At 43.6% G+C, this 22,262-nt stretch overlaps 1 protein-coding gene across 4 annotated transcripts in view; it reads left to right on the plus strand.

The window, feature by feature from the left end:
* mtbp (MDM2 binding protein) overlaps positions 1–22,262 on the plus strand; it is a 136,827-nt gene that overhangs the window by 92,686 nt on the left and 21,879 nt on the right. For 2 of the 4 annotated variants that reach the window (XM_060921733.1, XM_060921732.1), the window contains exons 13-16: positions 62–175; positions 607–768; positions 16,976–17,063; positions 21,863–22,042. In XM_060921733.1, coding sequence (XP_060777716.1) covers positions 62–175; positions 607–768; positions 16,976–17,063; positions 21,863–22,042 — 544 coding nt within the window. The remainder of the gene's footprint in view (positions 1–61; positions 176–606; positions 769–16,975; positions 17,064–21,862; positions 22,043–22,262) is intronic. The other 2 variants (XM_060921734.1, XM_060921735.1) reach the window with 1 other exon arrangement.

The raw sequence follows: 22,262 nt of genomic DNA on the forward strand, positions 1-22,262 counted from the left end.
TGGCTGTGAGAAGGTGGTGGTGAAAGTCACAAACTCTATTAACCTCTCACCCTTTCAACAGGCACCGAGATTGCGGATTGGCTGGGCACTCTGCCCCGTCTCTGTGGAGACGACCTCTTGCGGCGAGAGAGGAGGCTGGCCAGAGTGCAGCACCAGGTCATCCAGGAATGCGCCCGTAAGTGGTTACCTTGGCAACCGAAGATCTCTTGCATGAACTTATGCTTGTTCGCATGGAGATTTCAGCGACACCAGCGCGTGTAAACACGCGCACACCTGAGTACTCGGTTAAAATGCAAGTCCTGTGGTTTGGTCAGACAAAAGTTTTGTTTTCCCCCAGTAATTGCCGGTATGATTATACAGATAGACGATCAGACTGATTTGTTACACAGAATTGTTGTCGTATTATTTACTGCTAAAGAGTTGTGCGCTTTCTTAGACATCCTGTTAAGTTACTGTGGTGTTGAAGGATATAAGTGCTTTTAGAAATCATTTAAAGAAATTTCAGTAAGGCTGTAGTAGTAAGTCTGGGTTATATTAGGACATGGCTGAGGAGGTAGGGAGTAGTGTGTTGGATGGTGGAATGTGAATTCCTCTCTGTGTGAACAGGAAGAAGAGAGGAGGCACAGAAGCCTGCAGGTGTGCCGCTAAACGATCTGAGAGTCCTGCTGCGTCTGGCCAGAGAGCAGTACCTAAAGATGCAAACTGCTATGCAGCCCAGAGTATCATGTGCACCAGTGGAGAATGAGAACCACACTTCTGTTACAGCAGGTAATCAGCAGCATATTGGCGTTAATCCAACACAACAAAATCAATGATCGTTTGCAGCAAGCTCCAGGAGATCAAAACTAATAACAAGGCACTACAAGTTAGACTAGATGGAAATCCCATCGAAACGGTTTCCTCGTCTAAACTCCTTGGCTTGTATTTCGATAATACATCATCACGGGACAGCCATTTGGAGTATGTGACTTAAGAAAATCATAAAAAGGCTCGGTCTGTTGAAGCGTTCCAAGAAATTTCTTTCATTAAGAGCCAGGAAAATCTTTAACACCCTAATCCAGCCCATCATAGACTATGGTGCAACTGTCTGGTAGGGTGGGCCTTACAGTGGTGCTTGAAAGTTTGTGAATCCTTTAGAATTCTATTTCCTTCACTCCAGACCGCCAGGGCGGTGCTGAAAGCACTAGTGGAAGGATCTTTGCATCCGCGCGTTTCGAGAATCGCATACAAAAGTTGTCACCTCATGACGTATGCTGTGGGTGGTAGAAAAGGGCAACTGGACTTGCTTGAAGATTCTTGAAAACGTTTCACCTCTCGTCCAAAAGGCTTCCTCAGTTCTGTCTGACTAATAGGGAGTATCAGATATTTATCCTCTCCTGGCTCAGAATCAGAATCAGAATTCTGATGACCAGCTCATCTAAGGTGTCACTGAGGCATCATGTTGGTGTGGGTCGCTGGAGGCTGGGTGTGAATGGCGAGTCATTAGGGTGATCAAAGGATTGCCCGTTAGGGTGATCAATGGCAATCTGACTCTCTCTGTCCTCCTGTGAGTCCCCGAAAAGGGGAGCCTTTTGGACGAGAGGTGAAACGTTTTCAAGAATCTTCAAGCAAGTCCAGTTGCCCTTTTCTACCACCCACAGTTTACTATGACCTGGATGATTGAGAATCTTCACAGACTCATGACGTATGACGTGCCTGCCTATATAAGGCAACATCCAACGTCATTTGGCCTCTTCTTTTTTTTTTTTTTTCTCGCGTTGGAATCGCATCTCTTCTATTGGAAGTGTGTGTGTGTCATCATTTAACTGGGAATACCTGCGACAATCTACAGTGCAGCTCGTGACCGAAGAGGACTTCAATGGGACTCGACTCCACGCGAGCTGTTTGGTCGCTAAGCTAACTTGGTTAACATTATTTTGAGGTTGTTTTATGCATCAATAGTAAATCGTTGTCTGTAGCGGTAAAGTTGCGCTTGCGAACTCGCTAGCCTTGGTTGCCAGGCTAGCAAGCAGCGCTACACCTTGCTTCTTTTCTAAAAAAAAAAAAAAATCGTGGGTGAGTAGACACTGAGATGGATTCAGTGAGGTGTTCCACTTGCCCCAACCTAATGGAGGTGCTGGATGCACATGATCACTGCGCGGAGTGCCTTGGCATGCAACATCTAAGGGAGGCAATGTCTGATCCATGCCCTTCCTGTGCGTTAATGCCGCTTACTGTTAGACAGGCGCGGTTGGCTGGTATGGAACATGTGTCTAGCAGTTTTCTGCTCTCGGATTCTCAGACACAGTGTAAGCGTAGGGTTTCACCACGAGTGCATGCAAAACAGCGCAAAAAATCTAGGTCGTCTTCTGAGTTAGAGCGTAAAGTGGAACTGCTCTCATCTACAGTGGAGCGTCTGCTGCCTCTGCTTGCAGGGGCACAGGTAGGTACTGTAGAGGAACAGTCTGCACCGCCTGCCTCCTTGTCACCCGTTGGCTCATGTTCTCAGCCACCTGACCAAGAGGAAGTGATGTCTGTGGCTGCCTCAGACACCTTTTTCAGTCAGCCTTCTTCCTCGGCGCAGCCACCAAGCGAAGTCCTGCCAGGTATTGAGCCCTGTGATTCAGGCAGTGATGTTACCTCTGGGTGATCTGGGGAGTCTGCCTCAGTGGTGGGTTCGGTGGAGGCCACACTGAAGGCTTTGCTTGCACGTTTGCAGTTGGACACCCCGGCGCCTCCTACCGAATCTGAGAACATGTTCCTACGCCGTGTTCAGCACGCCTCTCTGGTAATTCCACAGTGTCGTGACTTTACTTCCGTGGTGGCCTCTGCCCTGGAGGCTGCTACGAAACCTGCCCGTCCAGACCAGATGTCTCGCATGCTTGCGGCGATGCAGGACCTCGGTGCTGTTGGCTTGGGTAGCATGCCAGTAGTCGAATCAAGCGTTGCTTCACTCATTGTGTCTCCCGATGAAGCACTTCGGGAGCAGGTGCGTTGCCCTAATGCTGAGTGCCGCCGCACAGACGAGCTACTTTCTCGTGCTTACAACTCTACTGCCTTTCTTGGCAGGGTGTCTAACTCACTGGCACACATGCTTGTTATGCTGCACTCGACACTCAACACATCATCGGCAGACCCATTGGTGGCTGAGGTACTGGAACTTGCACTGCAGGCTATGGGTGTCATTGCCAACCAGTGTGGCACTACCTTGGGCACCTTGCTGCAAGCCCGTCAAGTGTGGCTGACTCAATCGCCTCTGCCAGAAGTATGCAGGAACAACCTGAGGCACCTCCCACTGGCACCTGGACAGGTCTTTGGGCCAGCAGCACAAGAGGCCCTTGACAGACGTGTGTCTGTTACAGAGTCTCGCTCCCGTCATGTGGACATAGCACCCACCTTCAGAGCTCTGCCAAACCCTTCTGCCTCACGCTTTAGGCATGTGGCCCCTAGAGCTGCACAAAGGTCTCCCCATCAACCCCAGCAGCAGGCCCCCAATCCCCCACCTCCCTCATCTCCCTTGGCGAGACAGGGTGGCGCTCAGTCACACGAGTTTTCGCCCTTTTCCACAGACGGGTCCTCTCCCCCCCCCCCCCCCCCAATCCCTTCCGAAAAACGTAGACAGGACCACTGACAGGTCAGGGCCAGTGGCAGGAGTTTTTACAGGCAGCCAGCTAGCACGTTGGCGCAAAATAACAACCAACCAATGGCTACTCACCACCCTTTCAGAAGGGTACCGCCTGCAATTCCGCCGCCGGCCACCAATGCATTCGGGTGTGAGGCAGACCGTTATAACCAATCCAAGACAAGCAGAAGCCTTGTCGAGAGAAGTTCAGTTGTTACTACAAAAAGGAGCCATAGAGATGGTCGACCCCATTGTTCACCCAGGGGTTTCTTTTCAGTTTATTTTCTCGTTCCAAAGAAAGACGGCGGGTTCAGGCCGATTTTAGATTTAAGAAGGTTAAACCGTTTCTTGAAGGTGCTTCCTTTTTGAATGCTACGAACAACAGATGTACTGCAAGCGGTCACAAACCAGGACTGGTTTGTGACCATAGATCTCGAGGACGCCCATTTTCACATACCCATTGCCGCGGACCACAGGCGCTTACTTCGTTTTTTGTTCATGGGAAAGATTTTTCAGTTCAGAGTTCTCCCCTTTTGGACTTTCTCTGGCACCAAGGGTGTTCTCAAAATGCGTCCAAGTAGCACAAGAACCCCTTCAGAAGGAGGGCATAAGACTGCTCCCTTACTTGGACGACTGGCTTCTTTGTGCGGCATTGCCCGAACAGGCCAGGGAACATGCTCACCGGTTGCTACTACACATTATGGCTCTGGGGTTGAGGGTGAACCAGAGGAGGTGCAAACTGGTCCCAGTCCAGGCAACACATTTCATCGGCCTTGCCCTAGATTCGAACACTATGCTGGCCAGTCCCACGCCAGACAGAAGTTCAATTCTCACTGGAGTGAACCACCTTCGTGTCGGGGGGAACTCAGCGTTATGTTTCTCTCCTTCAGCTGTTGGGGAAACTCACAGCGGCCTCAGTAGTCGTTCCTCTGGGTCTTCTGTGGCTAAGGGCTTTTCAGAGATGGCTTCTTCAACTGCGTCTGTGTCCAGTGCGAGACAGACACATGAGGGTGAGAATAACATGCCGTTGCATGCTCACGCTAAGTCCCAGGCACACTTTCTCACTCATGAAGTTCCACTTGGTCCCCCACCGGGACGGTGGGAGGTTATCCGGACAGATGCTTCCCTCATGGGTTGGGGTGGAGTCTGGCGTCGGCAAGGTGTGAACGGCACCTGGCCTGCTCCGTGGTGCACGTCCCACATCAACACACTGGAGTTGATGGCGGTGTTTCTGACGTTGCGCCACTTTCAGGAAGTGCTACAGGGCAAACATGTATTGGTACGTACAGACAATGTGGCAACTGTTTTCTATATCAATCATCAGGGGGGCACAAGGTCTGTAGCTGCGCTTCAGGTGGCTCACAGTCTCCTAGTATGGGCTCAGGACAACCTCCTTTCCATAAGAGCATCTTATCTACCTGGACGCCTAAACAGTGTTGCAGACGCTCTGTCATGCGGCAAGGTGTCTCAAGGGGATTGGAAACTGCATCCAGACATGGTGGAACAGATCTGGAAAACCTATGGGAGAGCAACTGTGGACCTGTTTGCGAGCAGTCAGACAACTCCTTGTCCGACATGGTTTTCCCTGGGAGAAGAAACGGCAGCGTTGGGCCAGGATGCTCTGGCCCACGACTGGCTGAGGGCCATCCTTTCCCCCTCTGCCACTGTTGTGGAGGACTCTCTGTCGTGTGCACGATCAGTCACCATGTGCTATTGATAGCTCCTCATTGGCCATCCAGGCCATGGTTCCAGTTTCTGCTGTCATTACTAGTGGGACCCCCTTGTCAGCTGCCCAGCAGGCCCGACTTGCTGATGCAGATGGAGGGCAGGATTCAACACCCATGTCCCGAACGCCTGAAGCTCTGGGTGTGGCCCTTGGGGCCCCGGGGCTACTACTGGAGTGTTCAGAAGGGACCAGAAACACTGTGGTGAACGCACGTGTAGAATCTACCCGACGCTTGTATGCAGGCAAGTGGAAGGTATTCTGTGATTGGTGTGCGGAACTCAACATCAACCCCCTAAGCTGCTCTGTTCCACAGACTTTAGATTTCCTGCAGCACCTTTTAGAGCTTGGCAGGGCTGCATCTACACTTAAGGTGTATGTTGCAGCACTAACAGCCCACCATTCAGAGGTTGGAGGTGTTTCACTTGGGTCCCACCGGCTGGTGGTAGCCTTTTTGAGAGGGGCATTTCATCTTAATCTTCCTCATTTTGTGTGGAGTACGTCATGGGATCTGAACACTGTGCTCGAATCCCTTTGCTTGCCTCCTTATGAGCCCCTGTCAGCAGCTGACATTAAGTGGCTATCTGTTAAAACAGCTTTTCTCCTTGCCATCACAACAGCCCGGCGTGTTAGTGAGCTACATGCCCTCTCAGTGAGTACTGTTTGTCTTCGTTGGGGCCCTATGTTTGACAGTGTTTCATTGTGGCCTAACCCAGCTTTCCTCCCGAAAGTCTTATCTCCCCAGTTTAGCAACCAGCCAATTTTGCTGACTGCTATACCGGCGGACAGGACGGACTTGGGTGCAGAGTTGTGCCCTGTCAGGGCTCTGAGGTTTTATTTTGATAGGACGGCAGCCTTTTGTACGACAGACCAATTGTTTGTTTTGGTGGTGCTCCGAGAGGAAGGTCTCTGTCCAAGCAGCGTCTCTCCCGTTGGGTTGTGGAGGCAATCACCCATGCCTATGAATCTATGGGACGTACTGTGCCCTCTCCTGTCCGCTGCCATTCGACGTGTGTTCAGGCAACATCATGGGCAGCTCTCCGGGGCGTACCACTCTCTGACATTTGAGCTGCTGAAACTTGGTCCAATACATGTACATTTGCCCAGTACTACAGGCTAAATGTTGCGTCCATGCCATTGCTGTGTGCAGCTGTTCTTCCAGAAGGTGGTGATGCTCTTCTGAATTCCTCGTGACTGGGTTGGTATTCGTCTTCCACTAGTGCTTTCAGCACCGCCCTGGCGGTCTGGAGTGAAGGAAGTAGAACGCTGGTTACGAATGTAACCGTGGTTCTATGACTAAGTGGAAGACCGCCAGGGTCTTTGGTCACTTGGATTGCGTGAGAATGATCTTGAGGCCAAATGACGTGGGATGTTGCCTTATATAGGCAGGCACGTCATGCGTCATGAGATGACAACTTTTGTATGCGATTCTCAAAACGCGCGGATGCAAAGATCCTTCCACTAGTGCTTTCAGCACCGCCCTGGCGGTCTTCCACTTAGTCATAGAACCACGGTTACATTCGTAACCAGCGTTTTTCTATATTTCTGCATAAATATGACCTAAAACATTGTCAGATTTTCACACAAGTCCTAAAAGTAGATAAAGAGAACCCAGTTAAACAAATGAGACAAAAATATTATACTTGGCCATTTATTTATTGAGGAAAATGATCTAATATTACATATCTGTGAGTGGCAAAAGTATGTGAACCTCTAGGATTAGCAGTTCATTTGAAGGTGAAATTAGAGTCAGGTGTTTTCAATCAGTGGGATGAGAATCAGGTGTGAGTGGGCACCCTGTTTTATTTAAAGAACAGGGATCTATCAAAGTCTGATCTTCACAACACGTTTGTGGAAGTGTATCATGGCACGACCAAAGGAGATTTCTGAGGACCTCAGAAAAAGCGTTGTTGATGCTCATCAGGCTGGAAAAGGTTCCAAAACCATCTCTAAAGAGTTTGGACTCCACCAGTCCACAGTCAGACAGATTGTGTACAAATGGAGGAAATTCAAGACTATTGTTACCCTCCCCAGGAGTGGTCGACCAACAGAGATCACTCCAAGAGCAAGGCGTGTAATAGTCGGCAAGGTCACAAAGGACCCCAGGGTAACTTCTAAGCAACTGAAGGCCTCTCTCACATTGGGGTAAGTCCAAGCTAAAAAGACCCAATATATAGAAAATTTGGTTGCAGCAATATTTTAATTTTAATGGTGGAAGTTACTGATGATAAATATATGTAACGCTAAATTAGTTTTCAGAATTTCAGCTTTCTAGACCTGGAGGCTTTTTATTTATGCCAATTTGGAAATTGACTAAATTAGACTAGAATGTACCCCCTAAATCCTTGCCAGGTATTTTTGAGAGAATAGATAGAATAGAATGCCTTTATTGTCCCTCCACAAATGTACAACGAAATTTAGTTCATCACAGGAGACCAAAGCCGCTGCATACGTACGCGCTGCCACTCTTGGGCACTTCAGCCCAAGGCTGTCCTATGTTTTGGGGGTTTTAAATGCATTTTTCTCAGCTTCTAGGCTACACAGAGGTTTGAAATTTGGTAAACTAACTGTCTACATGTTGCTAATCTGGTAGGAAAACATGGAGCCATCTATTTAGAAAATCCTGGCCATAGATCCTTCCTAAAAATGCTAAAATATAAGAAAAATGCACTCGTGAGTGGGGTTTAGCGCCCTAAAAATGCTAGGAGATGAATACATTTGTTTTCTATCACTACCTGGTCTTATTATAAACCAGATTGCCTGGTCACTTATATAATGGGAGCTCTCTAGATAAAATATTTACAGAAATATGGCAGATTCAATTATATACCCAACAAAACGTATCCTATCTTTAAGACCCTGAATGGAAATGAAGCACAGGTAGCACAGGTCTGCAAGTTGGTAAACCGTTTCATTAATTTAAATCACTACAAACATGTGAAGTGTCATTTGTGCATCATTCTCTTTTTTTCAATCCCAAATCATCCATTTTTAATGCCTTCGAATTTGTTGTTTTTGCTGTTACATGTACTCTACAGTGCACAAATAACTATATACTCGACCATGAAAAAGTAATTTAAGATCACAGATGCAGCACTCTCCTATTCATATTTGTCATCACTGATATTGAGTGTATTGTCTGTTTACAGTTGCATTTCTGACACAGACTATATCAGTAATTTTCCATAGATCATGTATACACCAGTATTTTAAAATACATGTATATAATTTATATCACTTTTTTTTTTTTATTTGATATTTCCTTTCTGTTTTCAGATCTGAGTGATCTTTAACATTGCTCCTGTTCAAAGATCCAAACTTGTCTAGTGTAGATAGTACTTGTAACAAACTTTTGGTGCTGGAACTCTATAAATCGAACTAACGGCTAGTTCCTTAATAATATAGACCAAAACGTGTTTGGTCCCTACACCAGGCACAAATAGAAGGGCACGACAGCATAAGATTAGCCCTCAAAGTAAAACAAAAATTGCGAAAGCATTTGTAGAATTCAATGCTAATAACCTTTAATAGCAATGGTCTTGTAGGGGATACTTATTTATTTTAACAGGATGTGCAATATTGGTAGAAAGGTGCACATGTCAATTGGGCAACTGTGCAAGGGGATGGTGGGGGTATTTATTTATTATTTAAAGGGGTGTGCAATATTTAGAGAAACGTGCAATAAGTTTATTATCTTTAGAAGGGGATTGTGCGATGCAGGGAAAGTGTGCAATATGCTGTGTATTTATGAGTGCTGCTTGTTGCCTATGTGAAGGTATTTGACTAAACATTTGGAGGAGAATTGTGCAATAACTGTTGGACTGAGGTTTTTTATGGTGTGTGTAGGGAGTGGACAGTGTGTGTGTGTGTGTGGGGGGGGTATTTGTTATCTGTGATGATGTTATATGTTGTTGTGTTATATGTGCTGTGTGTGATGCCAATGCCCTGTAAGCCCAAGACAAATTTCTCTGCATAGAGAAAATAAAGATCAATCAATCAAATAATAACATCTGAGACTTCCTCATATAGAAAAGACTAAATCCTTGATTGATCACTAATTAGAATCTACAACCCTGATTCCAAAAAAGTTGGGACAAAGTACAAATTGTAAATAAAAATGGAATGCAATAATTTACAAATCTCAAAAACTGACATTGTATTCACAATAGAACATGGACAACATATCAAATGTCGAAAGTGAGACATTTTGAAATTTCATGCCAAATATTGGTTCATTTGAAATTTCATGACAGCAACACATCTCAAAAAAGTTGGGACAGGGGCAATAAGAGGCTGGAAAAGTTAAAGGTACAAAAAAGGAACAGCTGGAGGACCAAATTGCAACTCATTAGGTCAACTGGCAATAGGTCATTTACATGACTGGGTATAAAAAGAGCATCTTGGAGTGGCAGCGGCTCTCAGAAGTAAAGATGGGAAGAGGATCACCAATCCCCCTAATTCTGCACCGACAAATAGTGGAGCAATATCAGAAAGGAGTTCAACAGTGTAAAATTGCAAAGGGTTTGAACATATCATCTACAATGCATAATATCATCAAAAGATTCAGAGAATCTGGAAGAATCTCTGTGCGTAAGGGTCAAGGCCGGAAAACCATACTGGGTGCCCGTGATCTTTGGGCCCTTAGACGGCACTGCATCACATACAGGCATGCTCCTGTATTGGAAATCACAAAATGGGCTCAGGAATATTTCCAGAGAACATTATCTGTGAACACAATTCACCGTGCCATCCGCCGTTGCCAGCTAAAACTCTATAGTTCAAAGAAGAAGCCGTATCTAAACATGATCCAGAAGCGCAGACGTCTTCTCTGGGCCAAGGCTCATTTAAAATGGACTGTGGCAAAGTGGAAAACTGTTCTGTGGTCAGACGAATCAAAATTTGAAGTTCTTTATGGAAATCAGGGACGCTGTGTCATTCGGACTAAAGAGGAGAAGGACGACCCAAGTTGTTATCAGTGCTCAGTTCAGAAGCCTGCATCTCTGATGGTATGGGGTTGCATTAGTGTGTGTGGCATGGGCAGCTTACACATCTGGAAAGACACCACCAATGCTGAAAGGTATATCCAGGTTCTAGAGCAACATATGCTCCCATCCAGATGACGTCTCTTTCAGGGAAGACCTTGCATTTTCCATCATGACAATGCCAAACCACATACTGCATCAGTTACAGCATCATGGCTGCGTAGAAGAAGGGTCCGGGTACTGAACTGGCTAGCCTGCAGTCCAGATCTTTCACCCATAGAAAACATTTGGCGCATCATAAAACGGAAGATACGACAAAAAAGACCTAAGACAGTTGAGCAACTAGAATCCTACATTAGACAAGAATGGGTTAACATTCTTATCCCTAAACTTGAGCAACTTGTCTCCTCAGTCCCCAGACGTTTACAGACTGTTGTAAAGAGAAAAGGGGATGTCTCACAGTGGTAAACATGGCCTTGTCCCAACTTTTTTGAGATGTGTTGTTGTCATGAAATTTAAAATCACCTAATTTTTCTCTTTAAATGATACATTTTCTCAGTTTAAACATTTGATATGTCATCTATGTTCTATTCTGAATAAAATATGGCATTTTGAAACTTCCACATCATTGCATTCCGTTTTTATTTACAATTTGTACTTTGTCCCAACTTTTTTGGAATCGGGGTTGTATATTAAAAATGACTCCTCTAAATACAAAAGCGACAAATTCGAGGGCATTAAAAATGGATGATTTGGGATTGAAAAAAGAGAATGATGCACAAATAAGATGACACTTCACACGTTTGTAGTGATTTTAAATTAATGAAACTGTTTACCAAGTTGCAGACCTGTGCTTCATTTCCATTCAGGGTCTTAGATATGATACGTTTTGTGGGGTATATAATTGAATCTGCCATATTTCTGTAAATATTTTATCTAGAGAGCTCCCATTATACAAGTGACCAGGCAATCTGGTTTATAATAAAACCAGGTAGTGATAGATGAATGCATTTTGTTTTCTAGTATTTTTAGGGCCCTAAACCCCACTCACGAGTGCTTTTTTTTTTTTTTTTTTTTTTTTTTCCTTTAATTTTTAGCATTTTTAGGAAGTACATATGGCCAGGATTTTCTAGATAGAAGGCTCTGTTTTCCTTCCAGATTAGCAACATATAGAGTTAATTTACTGAATTTCACACTTGTGTAGCCTAGAAGCTGAAAAAAATGCATTTAAACCCCCAAAAAAGGATTTAGGGGGTACATTCTTGTCTGATTTAATAATTTTCAAAATGACCTAGTTTATTAAATATGCAAAATAGGGCCCTGAAAAAAAAATTTCAGTTCATATTTCACCAGTATCTATTACCATAAGCTCTCCCAAAGAAAATGCATCTGGTGCTGCAACCACCATCTGGTCATTTGGCATGGACCTACCCATTGGCTAATGTTCATGAGTCCACCATCAGGAGAACACTGAACAACAATGGTGTGCATGGCAGGGTTGCAAGGAGAAAGCCACTGCTCTCCAAAAATAACATTACTGCTCATCTGCAGTTTGCTGAAGATCATGTGGACAAGCCAGAAGGCTATTGGAAAAATGTTTTGTGGACGGATGAGACCAAAATAGAACTTTTTGGTTTAAATAAGAAGCGTTATGTTTGGAGAAAGGAAAACACTGCATTCTAGCATAAGAACCTTATCCTATCTGTGAAACATGGTGGTGGTAGTATCACAGTTTGGGCCCGTTTTGCTGCATCTGGGCCAGGACGGCTTGCCATTATTGATGGAACAATGAATTCTGAATTATACCAGCGAATTCTAAAGGAAAATGCCAGGACATCTGTCCATGAACTGAATCTCAAGAGAAGGTGGGTCATGCAGCAAGACAACGACCCTAAGCACACAAGTCGTTCTACCAAAGAATGGTTAAAGAAGAATAAAGTTAATGTTTTGGAATGGCCAAGTCAAAGTCCTGACCTTAATCCAATCGAAATGTTGTGGAAGGACTTGAAGCGAGCAGTTCATGTGAGGAAACCCACCAACATCCCAGAGTTGAAGCTGTTCTGTACGGAGGAACGGGCTAAAATTCCTCCAAGCCGGTGTGCAGGACTGATCAACAGTTACCGCAAACGTTTAGTTGCAGTTATTGCTGCACAAGGGGGTCACACCAGATACTGAAAGCAAAGGTTCACATACTTTTGACACTCACAGAAATGTAATATTGGATCATTTCCCTCAATAAATAAATGACCAAGTATAATATTTTTGTCTCATTTGTTTAACTGGGTTCTCTTTATCTACTTTTAGGACTTGTGTGAAAATCTGATGATGTTTTAGGTCATATTTATGCAGAAATATAGAAAATTCTAAAGGGTTCACAAACTTTCAAGCACCACTGTATTTCACTTTCCACACTACCAAGTGACCGCACAGAAGATTTACTTCTATTGCAATCGCCAAGTCAGCCATTGTGCAGTCATAGGTTAATCAGTGGCATCTAACAGTACTGTCCATGCAACTGAGATCAGATCTTTTCTAATTCTTTAGTATTGATCTATTTCACTGACATACAGTGGTTGTTATGGAGACTTTTTTTTTTTGGTCAAAACAGTGTCAATACTGCCATTAAAAGAATACATTGTGAATGACAGCTTGATAGTCAATCATTTTAAATTTCAAGGTCATTGAGCAACATCTAAGTGTTTATATATTCCCTTAAAATTTTACACGAGTTTAATTTATTTTAACATATTGATGGGGTGAGAGTGGATAATTAAATATAACGCAAAATAAGGAGCACCCTACTGTCTGGGGAGAGCCCTTCAAGAAACCTGCAGATGTGATGCTTATGCTCCAGAAGCGTGCTGCGAGAATCATCATGGACGTGGCATGGGATCATCCATCCAAAAGCCTTTTTAAGGAACTTGATATCATGCCATTCCGTACTTGAGTAAAACGCATGAGATGTACCTTTGAGTGTTCAATGATCTTGCTCCAGAATACCTCAGGAAAAGGTTTGTCAACTTTGCAGAGGAACATGGAAGGAACGCTCGACATGCAAGCACGAATGTTCTCCTGCCGTGTTTTTTATCGCTCTTTCGGTGATAAAAATGTTCAGTGCTGCAAGACTGTGGAACTCCCTCACAAGCGCCGTCCGGACTTTTTTTTTCCTGTGAAAACTATGCATCAATGACTTGTAAATAATTTTTGCTCAATTTTATGACACTTTTTTTTTTCTTCTTGTCATTTATTTCTTTTTCATTAACTGAGAGCCATATATACAGTGCTGAGCGTAAATGAGTACACCCCCTTTGAAAAGTAACATTTTAAACAATATCTCCATGAACACAATTAATTTCCAAAATGTTGAAAAGACAAAGTTTAATATGACATCTGTTTAACTTATAACGGGAAAGTAAGGTTAAGAATATAAACTTAGATTACACATTTTTCAGTTTTACTCAAATTAGGGTGGTGCAAAAATGAGTACACCCCACAACAAAAACTACTACATCTAGTACTTTGTATGGCCTCCATGAATTTTAATGACAGCACCAAGTCTTCTAGGCATGGAATGAACAAGTTGGCGACATTTTGCAACATCAATCTTTTTCCATTCTTCAACAATGACCTCTTTTAGTGGCTGGATGCTGGATGGAGAGTGATGCTCAACTTGTCTCTTCAGAATTCCCCAAAGAAAATAATTTCTTTACACCACAAAGGTGAAGGCTACAAGAAGATCAGCAAAGCTTTACTTATCAGTCAGAATACTGTAGCAAAAGTGGTACAAAAATTTAAGAAAGATGGAACTGCAGCCATCTCACAGAGACGTCCAGGTCGTCCACGGAAGTTAACACCTCGACAGGAGCGTCTTCTGATGAGAAGGGTTGAAGAAAATCAGCATGCAAGTTCACTGCAGTTACAGTCAGAGGAAAATGTTTGTACATCCTTTGGAATTTTTTACATTTCTGCCTAAACTGGTCATAAAACATCATCTGAACTCTCCAGCAATCTTAAGAATGAACAAACAGTGTCTGCTTGAACTAAAACCACCCAAACATTTGCGTTTTATCATATTTTTATTGGCCATAAGATGGAATTATTCACAGGATAGGGAGGCATAAGTAAGTACACCCTTTGATTTAGTAGCTGGTTGACCCTCCTCTGGCTGCAATAACTTCAACCAGACATTTCCTGTAGTTGCAGACTAGACGGGCACAACGATCAGGAGAAATCTTGCACCATTCCTCTTTGCAAAACTGTTGCAATTCAGCAAGATTCCTGGGATGCCTGGAATGGATGGCTTTCTTGAGGTCATGCCACAACATCTCAGTTGGATTGAGGTCGGGGCTTTGACTGGGCCATTCCAGAATGTGAATTTTGTTCTTCTGAAACCATTCTAATGTCGACCTGCTTCTGTGTTTAGGGTCATTGTCCTGTTGCAGGACCCATCCTCTCTTGAGTTTCAACTTTTTGACAGATTGCCTCAGGTTTTTCTGCAAAATATCTTGATATACTTGAGAATTCATTTTCCCATTGATTATAGCCAGTTGTCCAGGCCCAGAGGCAGCAAAGCACCCCCACACCATGATGCTACCGCCGCCATACTTGACGGTGGGGATGAGGTTTTGCTGATGGTGTGCTGTACCGACTTTCCTCCACACATGATGTGGTGTGTTCCCCCCAAACAATTCAACTTTGGTTTCATCAGACCACAATATGTTTTTCCAGTGGCACTGAGGAGCATCCAAATGCTTTTTCGCGAACTCCAAGTGAGCAGAAATGTTCTTTCTGGACAGCAATGGCTTCCTCCGTGGCCTTCTCCCATGAATCCCATTCTTGTTCAGTGTCTTTCTTATAGTAGATGTGTCCACAGAGATGTCTGCATGTTTCAGTGATTTCCTCAAGTCTTCAGCGGACACTCTTGGATTCTTTTTTACATCATTGATGATGACTCGCAGTGCCTTTGGAGTGATCTTCGCAGGGCGGCCACTCCTTGGCAGAGTAACAACCGTTCCAAATTGTCTCCATTTATACACAATTTTTCTAATTGCAGACACATGAACACCAAGGGTCTTAGAGATGGTTTTGTAACCCTTTTTAGTTTTATACAAATCAATTATTTTGTGTCTTAAGTCTTCAGACAGCGAGGCATGATGCACAGAACATGCCTCTCATCAAAACACACCTTTTAACTGGTTTTCCAGTGGGGTGGGTAGCTTACGACACACCTCAGTGATTGGACATCAGGTTGGCTCACACCTGAGTCAGATTGTTTAATCATCTAATTAGTCTAATTAGCTCTTGGATGAGCCTTAGCTAAGGGTGTACTTACTTATGCCTCCCTATCCTGTCAATATTTCCATCTTATGGCCAATAAAAATATGATAACATGTAATTGTTTGAGTGGTTTTAGTTCAAGCAGACACTGTTTGTTCATTCTTAAGATTGCTGGAGAGTTCAGGCGATGTTTTATGACCAATTTAGGCAGAAATGTAAAAAATTCCAAAGGGTGTACAAACATTTTCCTCCGACTGTATCTAAAGAAGTAGAAAGCCAAACTGGGGCGACTATTTCCCGTGACACAATACAGCGTACACTGCAGAGGAATGGCATGCATGGATGCCGTCCACGAAAGAAGCCTCTCTTAAAGCCCAGGCACAAAAAAGCCCACCTAGAGTTTGCCAGGGCCCATGCTGACAAAGATGAAGACTACTGGGACTCTATACTCTGGAGTGATGAGACCAAGATAAATGTTTTTGGAACTGATGGCTTCAAAACTGTATGGCGTCGCAAAGGTGAGGCATACAAAGAAAAATGCATGGTGCCTACAGTGAAACATGGTGGTGGCAGTGTCCTTATGTGGGGCTGCATGAGTGCTGCTGGTGTCGGGGAGCTGCATTTCACTGATGGCATCATGAATTCACAGACGTATTGCTCTATACTGAAAGAGAAAATGCTACCATCACTCCGTGCCCTTGGTCGTTGTGCAGTTTTCCAACATGATAATGATCCTAAACACACATCTAAGGCCACTGTTGGATTTCTGAAGAAGAACAGGGTGAAAGTGATTCAGTGGCCAAGTATGTCTCCTGATCTGAACCCAATCGAACACCTATGGGGAATTCTGAAGAGACAAGTTGAGCATCACTCTCCATCCAGCATCCAGTCACTAAAAGAGGTCATTGTTGAAGAATGGAAAAAGATTGATGTTGCAAAATGTCGCCAACTTGTTCATTCCATGCCTAGAAGACTTGGTGCTGTCATTAAAAATCATGGAGGCCATACAAAGTACTAGATGTAGTAGTTTTTGTTGTGGGGTGTACTCATTTTTGCACCACCCTAATTTGAGTAAAACTGAAAAATGTGTAATCTAAGTTATATTATTAACCTTACTTTCACGTTATAAGTTAAACAGATGTTATATTAAACTTTTGTCAACATTTTGGAAATTGTTTGTGTTCATTGAGATCTTGTTTAAAATGTTACTTTTCAAAGGGGGTGCACTCATTTACGCTCAGCACTGTATATTATCTACAGGATATCAAGTGCTATCTCCTCAATAAAAATGTCCTCTATCCATCTAGAACATGATCTGCTCTTATGTTCGTGTGTTCAGTAGAGTTTTCAGACGGTCTGGTTTTGATATGTATTGCGGTGTTCTCTACGCAGACACTAAGCACACCACCCACTCCGAATGGCCAGAGAGAAGTGTTCTGCGAAACTATGAAAACATGCAGAAGATCCGGCACAAAACCAGGTAAAGCTCCATCATCGTTCACTTGGCATCATTTCGATGAACGTTCTGGCAGGAAAGTTTTGTGACGTCATGCCGTATCTGTATTGTAGTCCACAATCGCAAATTTTAATTAGTATGCCACGTTCAGTACGATCCTTCCCACAAGCTGGTGTCATCCTGTATGGATATAATATACTGAAGGTTTGTCCCTTATTAAAACAAGGAAATCTTGCTCTCGAAGCTACTGTGGCACTGCTGTAAGAGACAAAAAAAGGGCACGTGTGTGTCCATGTTGGTTCAGTTCAGTCAGGGGTGTGGTGATGGTTAATCCATGTTCATCAAACAAACAGGCATTGACACACAATAATTCAAAAATTTCACTGGAATCATAGGGGCAATTATTTTTGTTCTAACGAATGTTCTGATTAGAACTACTTTCTTGAGGAATAACATCCATCCATTATCTGTAGCTGCTTATCCTGTACAAGGTCGCGGGCAAGCTGGAGCCTATCCCAGCTGACTATGGGTGAGAGGCGGGGTACACCCTGGACAAGCAGGGGCTTCAAAGTTTGGAAGAATAGCAGGGTACAAATAATTTACAGCAGAGTGCAAAATGGTAAAATGTCTGCCAGCGGCACACATAATGCATGCAAAGCGTGCAGGGATGGAGATATATATATTAGAGAGAGAGATATGCAAGTACGAATTTTTCATGGGGCGGGATGGTTTGGAACAGGCCATCTCTAAAATTGGGATAACATTTACTCAGGACGGGTATTTGAGGCAGGTCGTCTAGCTTAAGCTTGATTAGCATTGTTACGCACGCCAGTGTTTCCCACAGAAATTTTGGAGACTATGGGGGCAAGCCATGGGGGAGGCGCGGGGGTTGTTTAAAATTGAGTGATATGTTAAATATTAAGTTATTACTGAAAAACTATTGATTAAAAAAACAGACACTGAGAAATGGTCCTATAAACAACTTTACCAATATAAAAGATTACCAGGACTACAAAAATGCAGAAAAATAGGCTTTACTTCTCCAAATGCACCTGTTGGTTCAAAAGTTAAAGTGCAGAGAACCTCACAGCACAACATGAAGTTACCTTAAAATATAATATAAATGCCTCAGCTTTCATGGAAGAAAAAAAAAAAACTATTAATACTAGTCCTGTGTGCAGGCAGTCTCTCCTGAAGACTAAATTAAACAATAATTATAAACTAATAAAATAAATGGTTCAGGCTTCATAGAAGAAAAAAACAATTTAAACAGAATCTCACAGTATGATGCTGAAGCTGCCTAAACAATGGAAAATAAAATACCATTTTGGCAAAAACGTTGGCATCCATTAATTTCTTGTATTAAGTAAAAAAAATTATGTTGCCAGATACTGCTGACATTTTACAGCCCAAAATATGTTCAAAAACCGCCCAAATTGGGCGGGAAACCGCGCAATCTGGCAACACAGGCGGCAGTAATGGCTGCACTCATGTCGAGGATGTAAACACAGTTGACGCAGCAACGGACATACATGACATAGTGGATGTAATTTACGTTCACAACTTTTTTTGCTGTCAGAAATATTTATTATTAAATTTTGTGACTCGACTGACAATAGCCGACGGCATAACAAGCCATAGCCGGCGATTTGCCGCCGGTGACCGGCTACTTTTGAGACCGCTGGACAAGTCGCCAGGTTATCGCAGGGCTGACACACAGACAACCATTCACACTCACATTCACACCTACGGTCAATTTAGAGTCACCAGTTAACCTAACCTGCATGTCTTTGGACTGTGGGGGAAACCGGAGCACCCGGAGGAAACCCACGCGGACACGGGGAGAACATGCAAACTCCACACAGAAAGGCCCTCGCCGGCCGCGGGGCTCGAACCCGGACCTTCTTGCCATGAGGCGACAGCGCTAACCACTACACCACTGTGCCGCCCCTTGAGGAATAAGTTGGTTTTTTTTTTTTTCAAAACATAAGTGCTAAAATGATTAGCATCCTTAATATGTACAAAAATTGGCATTCAAGGAAAAATACTTTTTACTTTTGATTTGTGCCGAGTCCACAGGAATCCGTTTCCCTGGGGTTGAACTATCCGCTTGTGCAGATGTAAAATTAGCTTTTCATTCATCATAATGGGATAAACCAAAGCCCTTTCAACACGAATGAAACTGGCGATTATTGACCTTTTGACTTGACTTCCGAACCGTACTACAAACGTGTGGTCTGATTTAAAGAAGGAAGTCCACATGCACAAACCTAAGAATATAAAGGAAATTATTAAGGTTTTTTTTTTCCTGCATGGAGAAGTGAACGAAAGATCCCCAAGTGTGTGTAATTCCATCAGTGCTGCGATTCTCTTAATTGGCAATCGTCGCTTAAACATTTAAAGCTCTAATGGAGTCAGAAATGACTCTGATGCTTGTCCTCAAGTTCCTTTCAACACACTTGGCAGGACTTAACTACCGGTATATACAATTTTATAGAAGAGAAATGATTTCTATTTTCACCATGTGGTGGCACCCAGATGAGGATGTATGTGTATGGTTCCTCCCAAGGTTTCTTCATGTCGTCTCAGGGAGTTTTTCCCTTGCCGCTGTCGCTTCTGACTTACTCATTAGGGATAAAGTTAAATCTGTATCCAGGTTTCCTGTAAAGCTGCTTTGTGACAGAATCCATTGCTAAAAGCGCTACATGTTCAAATGGAAATGAATTGAACTGTAAAGGTGCAGAATATGTCGAAACCAGGCTTTTGCAAGAAGATGCACTAATTCAAAAAACTTTTGTGGGGGGGGGGGGGACCACGTTTCAGTACATTTTGTTTTTTTGCTCAGGCGCTAATAATTGTGGAGGGCACAGCATTGCTACATACGGAACTGAATAAGGATGAGACTGAGCTTCTTATCTTCAATTCAAAGTTCCACCAGCAGCCCCCCCTTCCCACCTCCAGTCTTTGGTGATGAAGTCATTGCTCCATCAATCTCAGTGAGGAATATTGGTGCCATCTTGGATAGTGATATAATTCTGTCAGCACAGATTAATGCTGTGTGCAAGGGCGCTTTCTTCCATCTATGAAATATTGCACGCATCAGGAAGTTTTTGTCGCTCAACACAACAGAGATCCTTATTCATGCTTTTGGGACGTCAAAGGTTGACTCATACAATGCGCTTCTCTTTGGTTTGACAAAGTATGAACTTTTGAAGCTTCAACATGTTCTTAATGCCGCTGCTCGACTTTTGACCTATACACACACGCAAATTTGACCATATCAGGGATGGGTTTCCCGAAAGCCTCTTAAGGTCAAGAGTGTCTTTAATTACCTCCTAAGATCTATCGTCAAGCTGAAATGGTTTTCCCGAACAACATCGTAGCCCAAGTACTCCTTTAGGCCCTGTCCACACGGCAACGGATTCAGGTGAATCTGATAAAATTGTTTATCGTTTCGGCCTGGCGTCCACACAGCACCGGCGTTTTGGGGAAATCTTTTGAGAACGGGTTCCAGAGTGGAAAAATCTGGCAACGGCCCCGTTGCGAAGTCGTCTGGATGAGTAGAATGGATTTGTTTACGATGACGTCACAACCACATGACTGTCAGTGCTTCACACCGGGTAGAAGTGTAATGAACTCGATGCGAGTTGTCAACAAATCCTATAACTTGGTTCAAGAAACGCGCTTACAAAATATTTTCACTGTGAATATTTATTGTGTAATGGTGCAAAGTGAGAGAGTGAGAGAATAGCCCTTAGGGCAGGGTCTTTAGTCCAAACACTGCGGAAGTACTGAGTATAACCAAACCGCACACCGCCCGTGCGCTAAACAAAAACAATCCCGCCAGCAAAAATAGGGAAAAAAAAAAAAAGGAGCGATCTCACCTCTTCAGATGTTGGTTTAAGTCCGACAATACATTCCTCAAAAAGGGCGTAGAAGAACAAAGTAATCCGTCAACGTGTAGCATTCAATTTATTCCGGACCATTAAAGAATTCTGGAGGATATCAGAATGCTGGCGTACCGGCTTCCATCTACCCCCGTTCATTCCTCTTTCCGCGTCTTTCGTTTTACGCTACTGATTAATAATCAAAACTTTGTGGCTGATGCTACAGAAGAAGGGGTTTATGCGCATGCGTCTACTTCTTCTGTTGTTCTGGTGTCTCCGATGGGACCGTCTTACAGCGCACGTAGAGGTGTGGCATGTGTATTGCATCGTTTTCAGCAAGCGTTGCATTGCCATATGAACCTGATATTTTACTGATCCGTTGCCCATGTGGACGCGATATTTAAAAAAAAAAAAAAAATCTCGTTGCCATTGTCATGTGGATGTAGCCTTAGTTTGCTCTGAACTTATGACCGACCCGGACCACTCGTTCAAAACGAAGAGCAACTTGTTCACAGCCGAATACACAGAATGCCGCTCCTCAGCTCTGGAACACTTGAACCATGGATATTAGATCTTGTGACTCCCTCTGTCTTCAAGTCAAATCTATTTAGAACTTCATATTAGTATCTCTTATTGCCCGTTCATATGTATTTACATATTCGCTATGAGCGCTTTATACAGTTGTTGTTGAGTTATGATTGACAGGATGGCGTTACATCCTGGAGGCACAGAATACATCATCTCATAGCAGCTGCTTATAATTTTAAGCAGCAAGAGGTCAAAAGACGAAAACAGAAGGACATGTTTGTAAAAAGTAGTAAGGAGAGGATTATCTGATTCTACTTTGTTTACAAGTTATTCTTACCATGCTTACTGATTTGGTGCTCTTCATCTGACTGGCATGTGGTAGTGTCTGTTGTGGCTGATACAGAGCAGATCTTCTTCCGACCTCTCCAGGTCTAGCCTCTTCAGCAGTGGCTCTTCAGATTGTCTCATGGGCCCTAAAGATGGGCAGAAGAATGTTTCTGCACCACTGGATGCACAAGAGCTGCTTAAGCACTTCACTGCTGATGGGCTACCAAGTGGAGAACTACAACCTCTCCCTGTCCTCAGAGGGTAAGTCCCAAATAAACACACGGAGACCGATATCACACAGGAACATAAGTGGCTCTGTTACTGCTGAGGATTGGCGATAGAGTAGTGAAGGTGGAGCACTACTTTGCAAAGGGAGGTTCTCTGATTCTCTCAAGCATCCATATCACATGAACACACACTAATTATTTCATAAACGTAATCGCAGCCTTAGTCTAGAGCCTAACTCTGTTTGGTACCAAAG

The sequence above is a fragment of the Neoarius graeffei genome, chromosome 5, assembly GCF_027579695.1.
Source record: "Neoarius graeffei isolate fNeoGra1 chromosome 5, fNeoGra1.pri, whole genome shotgun sequence".
Lineage (NCBI taxonomy): Eukaryota > Metazoa > Chordata > Actinopteri > Siluriformes > Ariidae > Neoarius > Neoarius graeffei.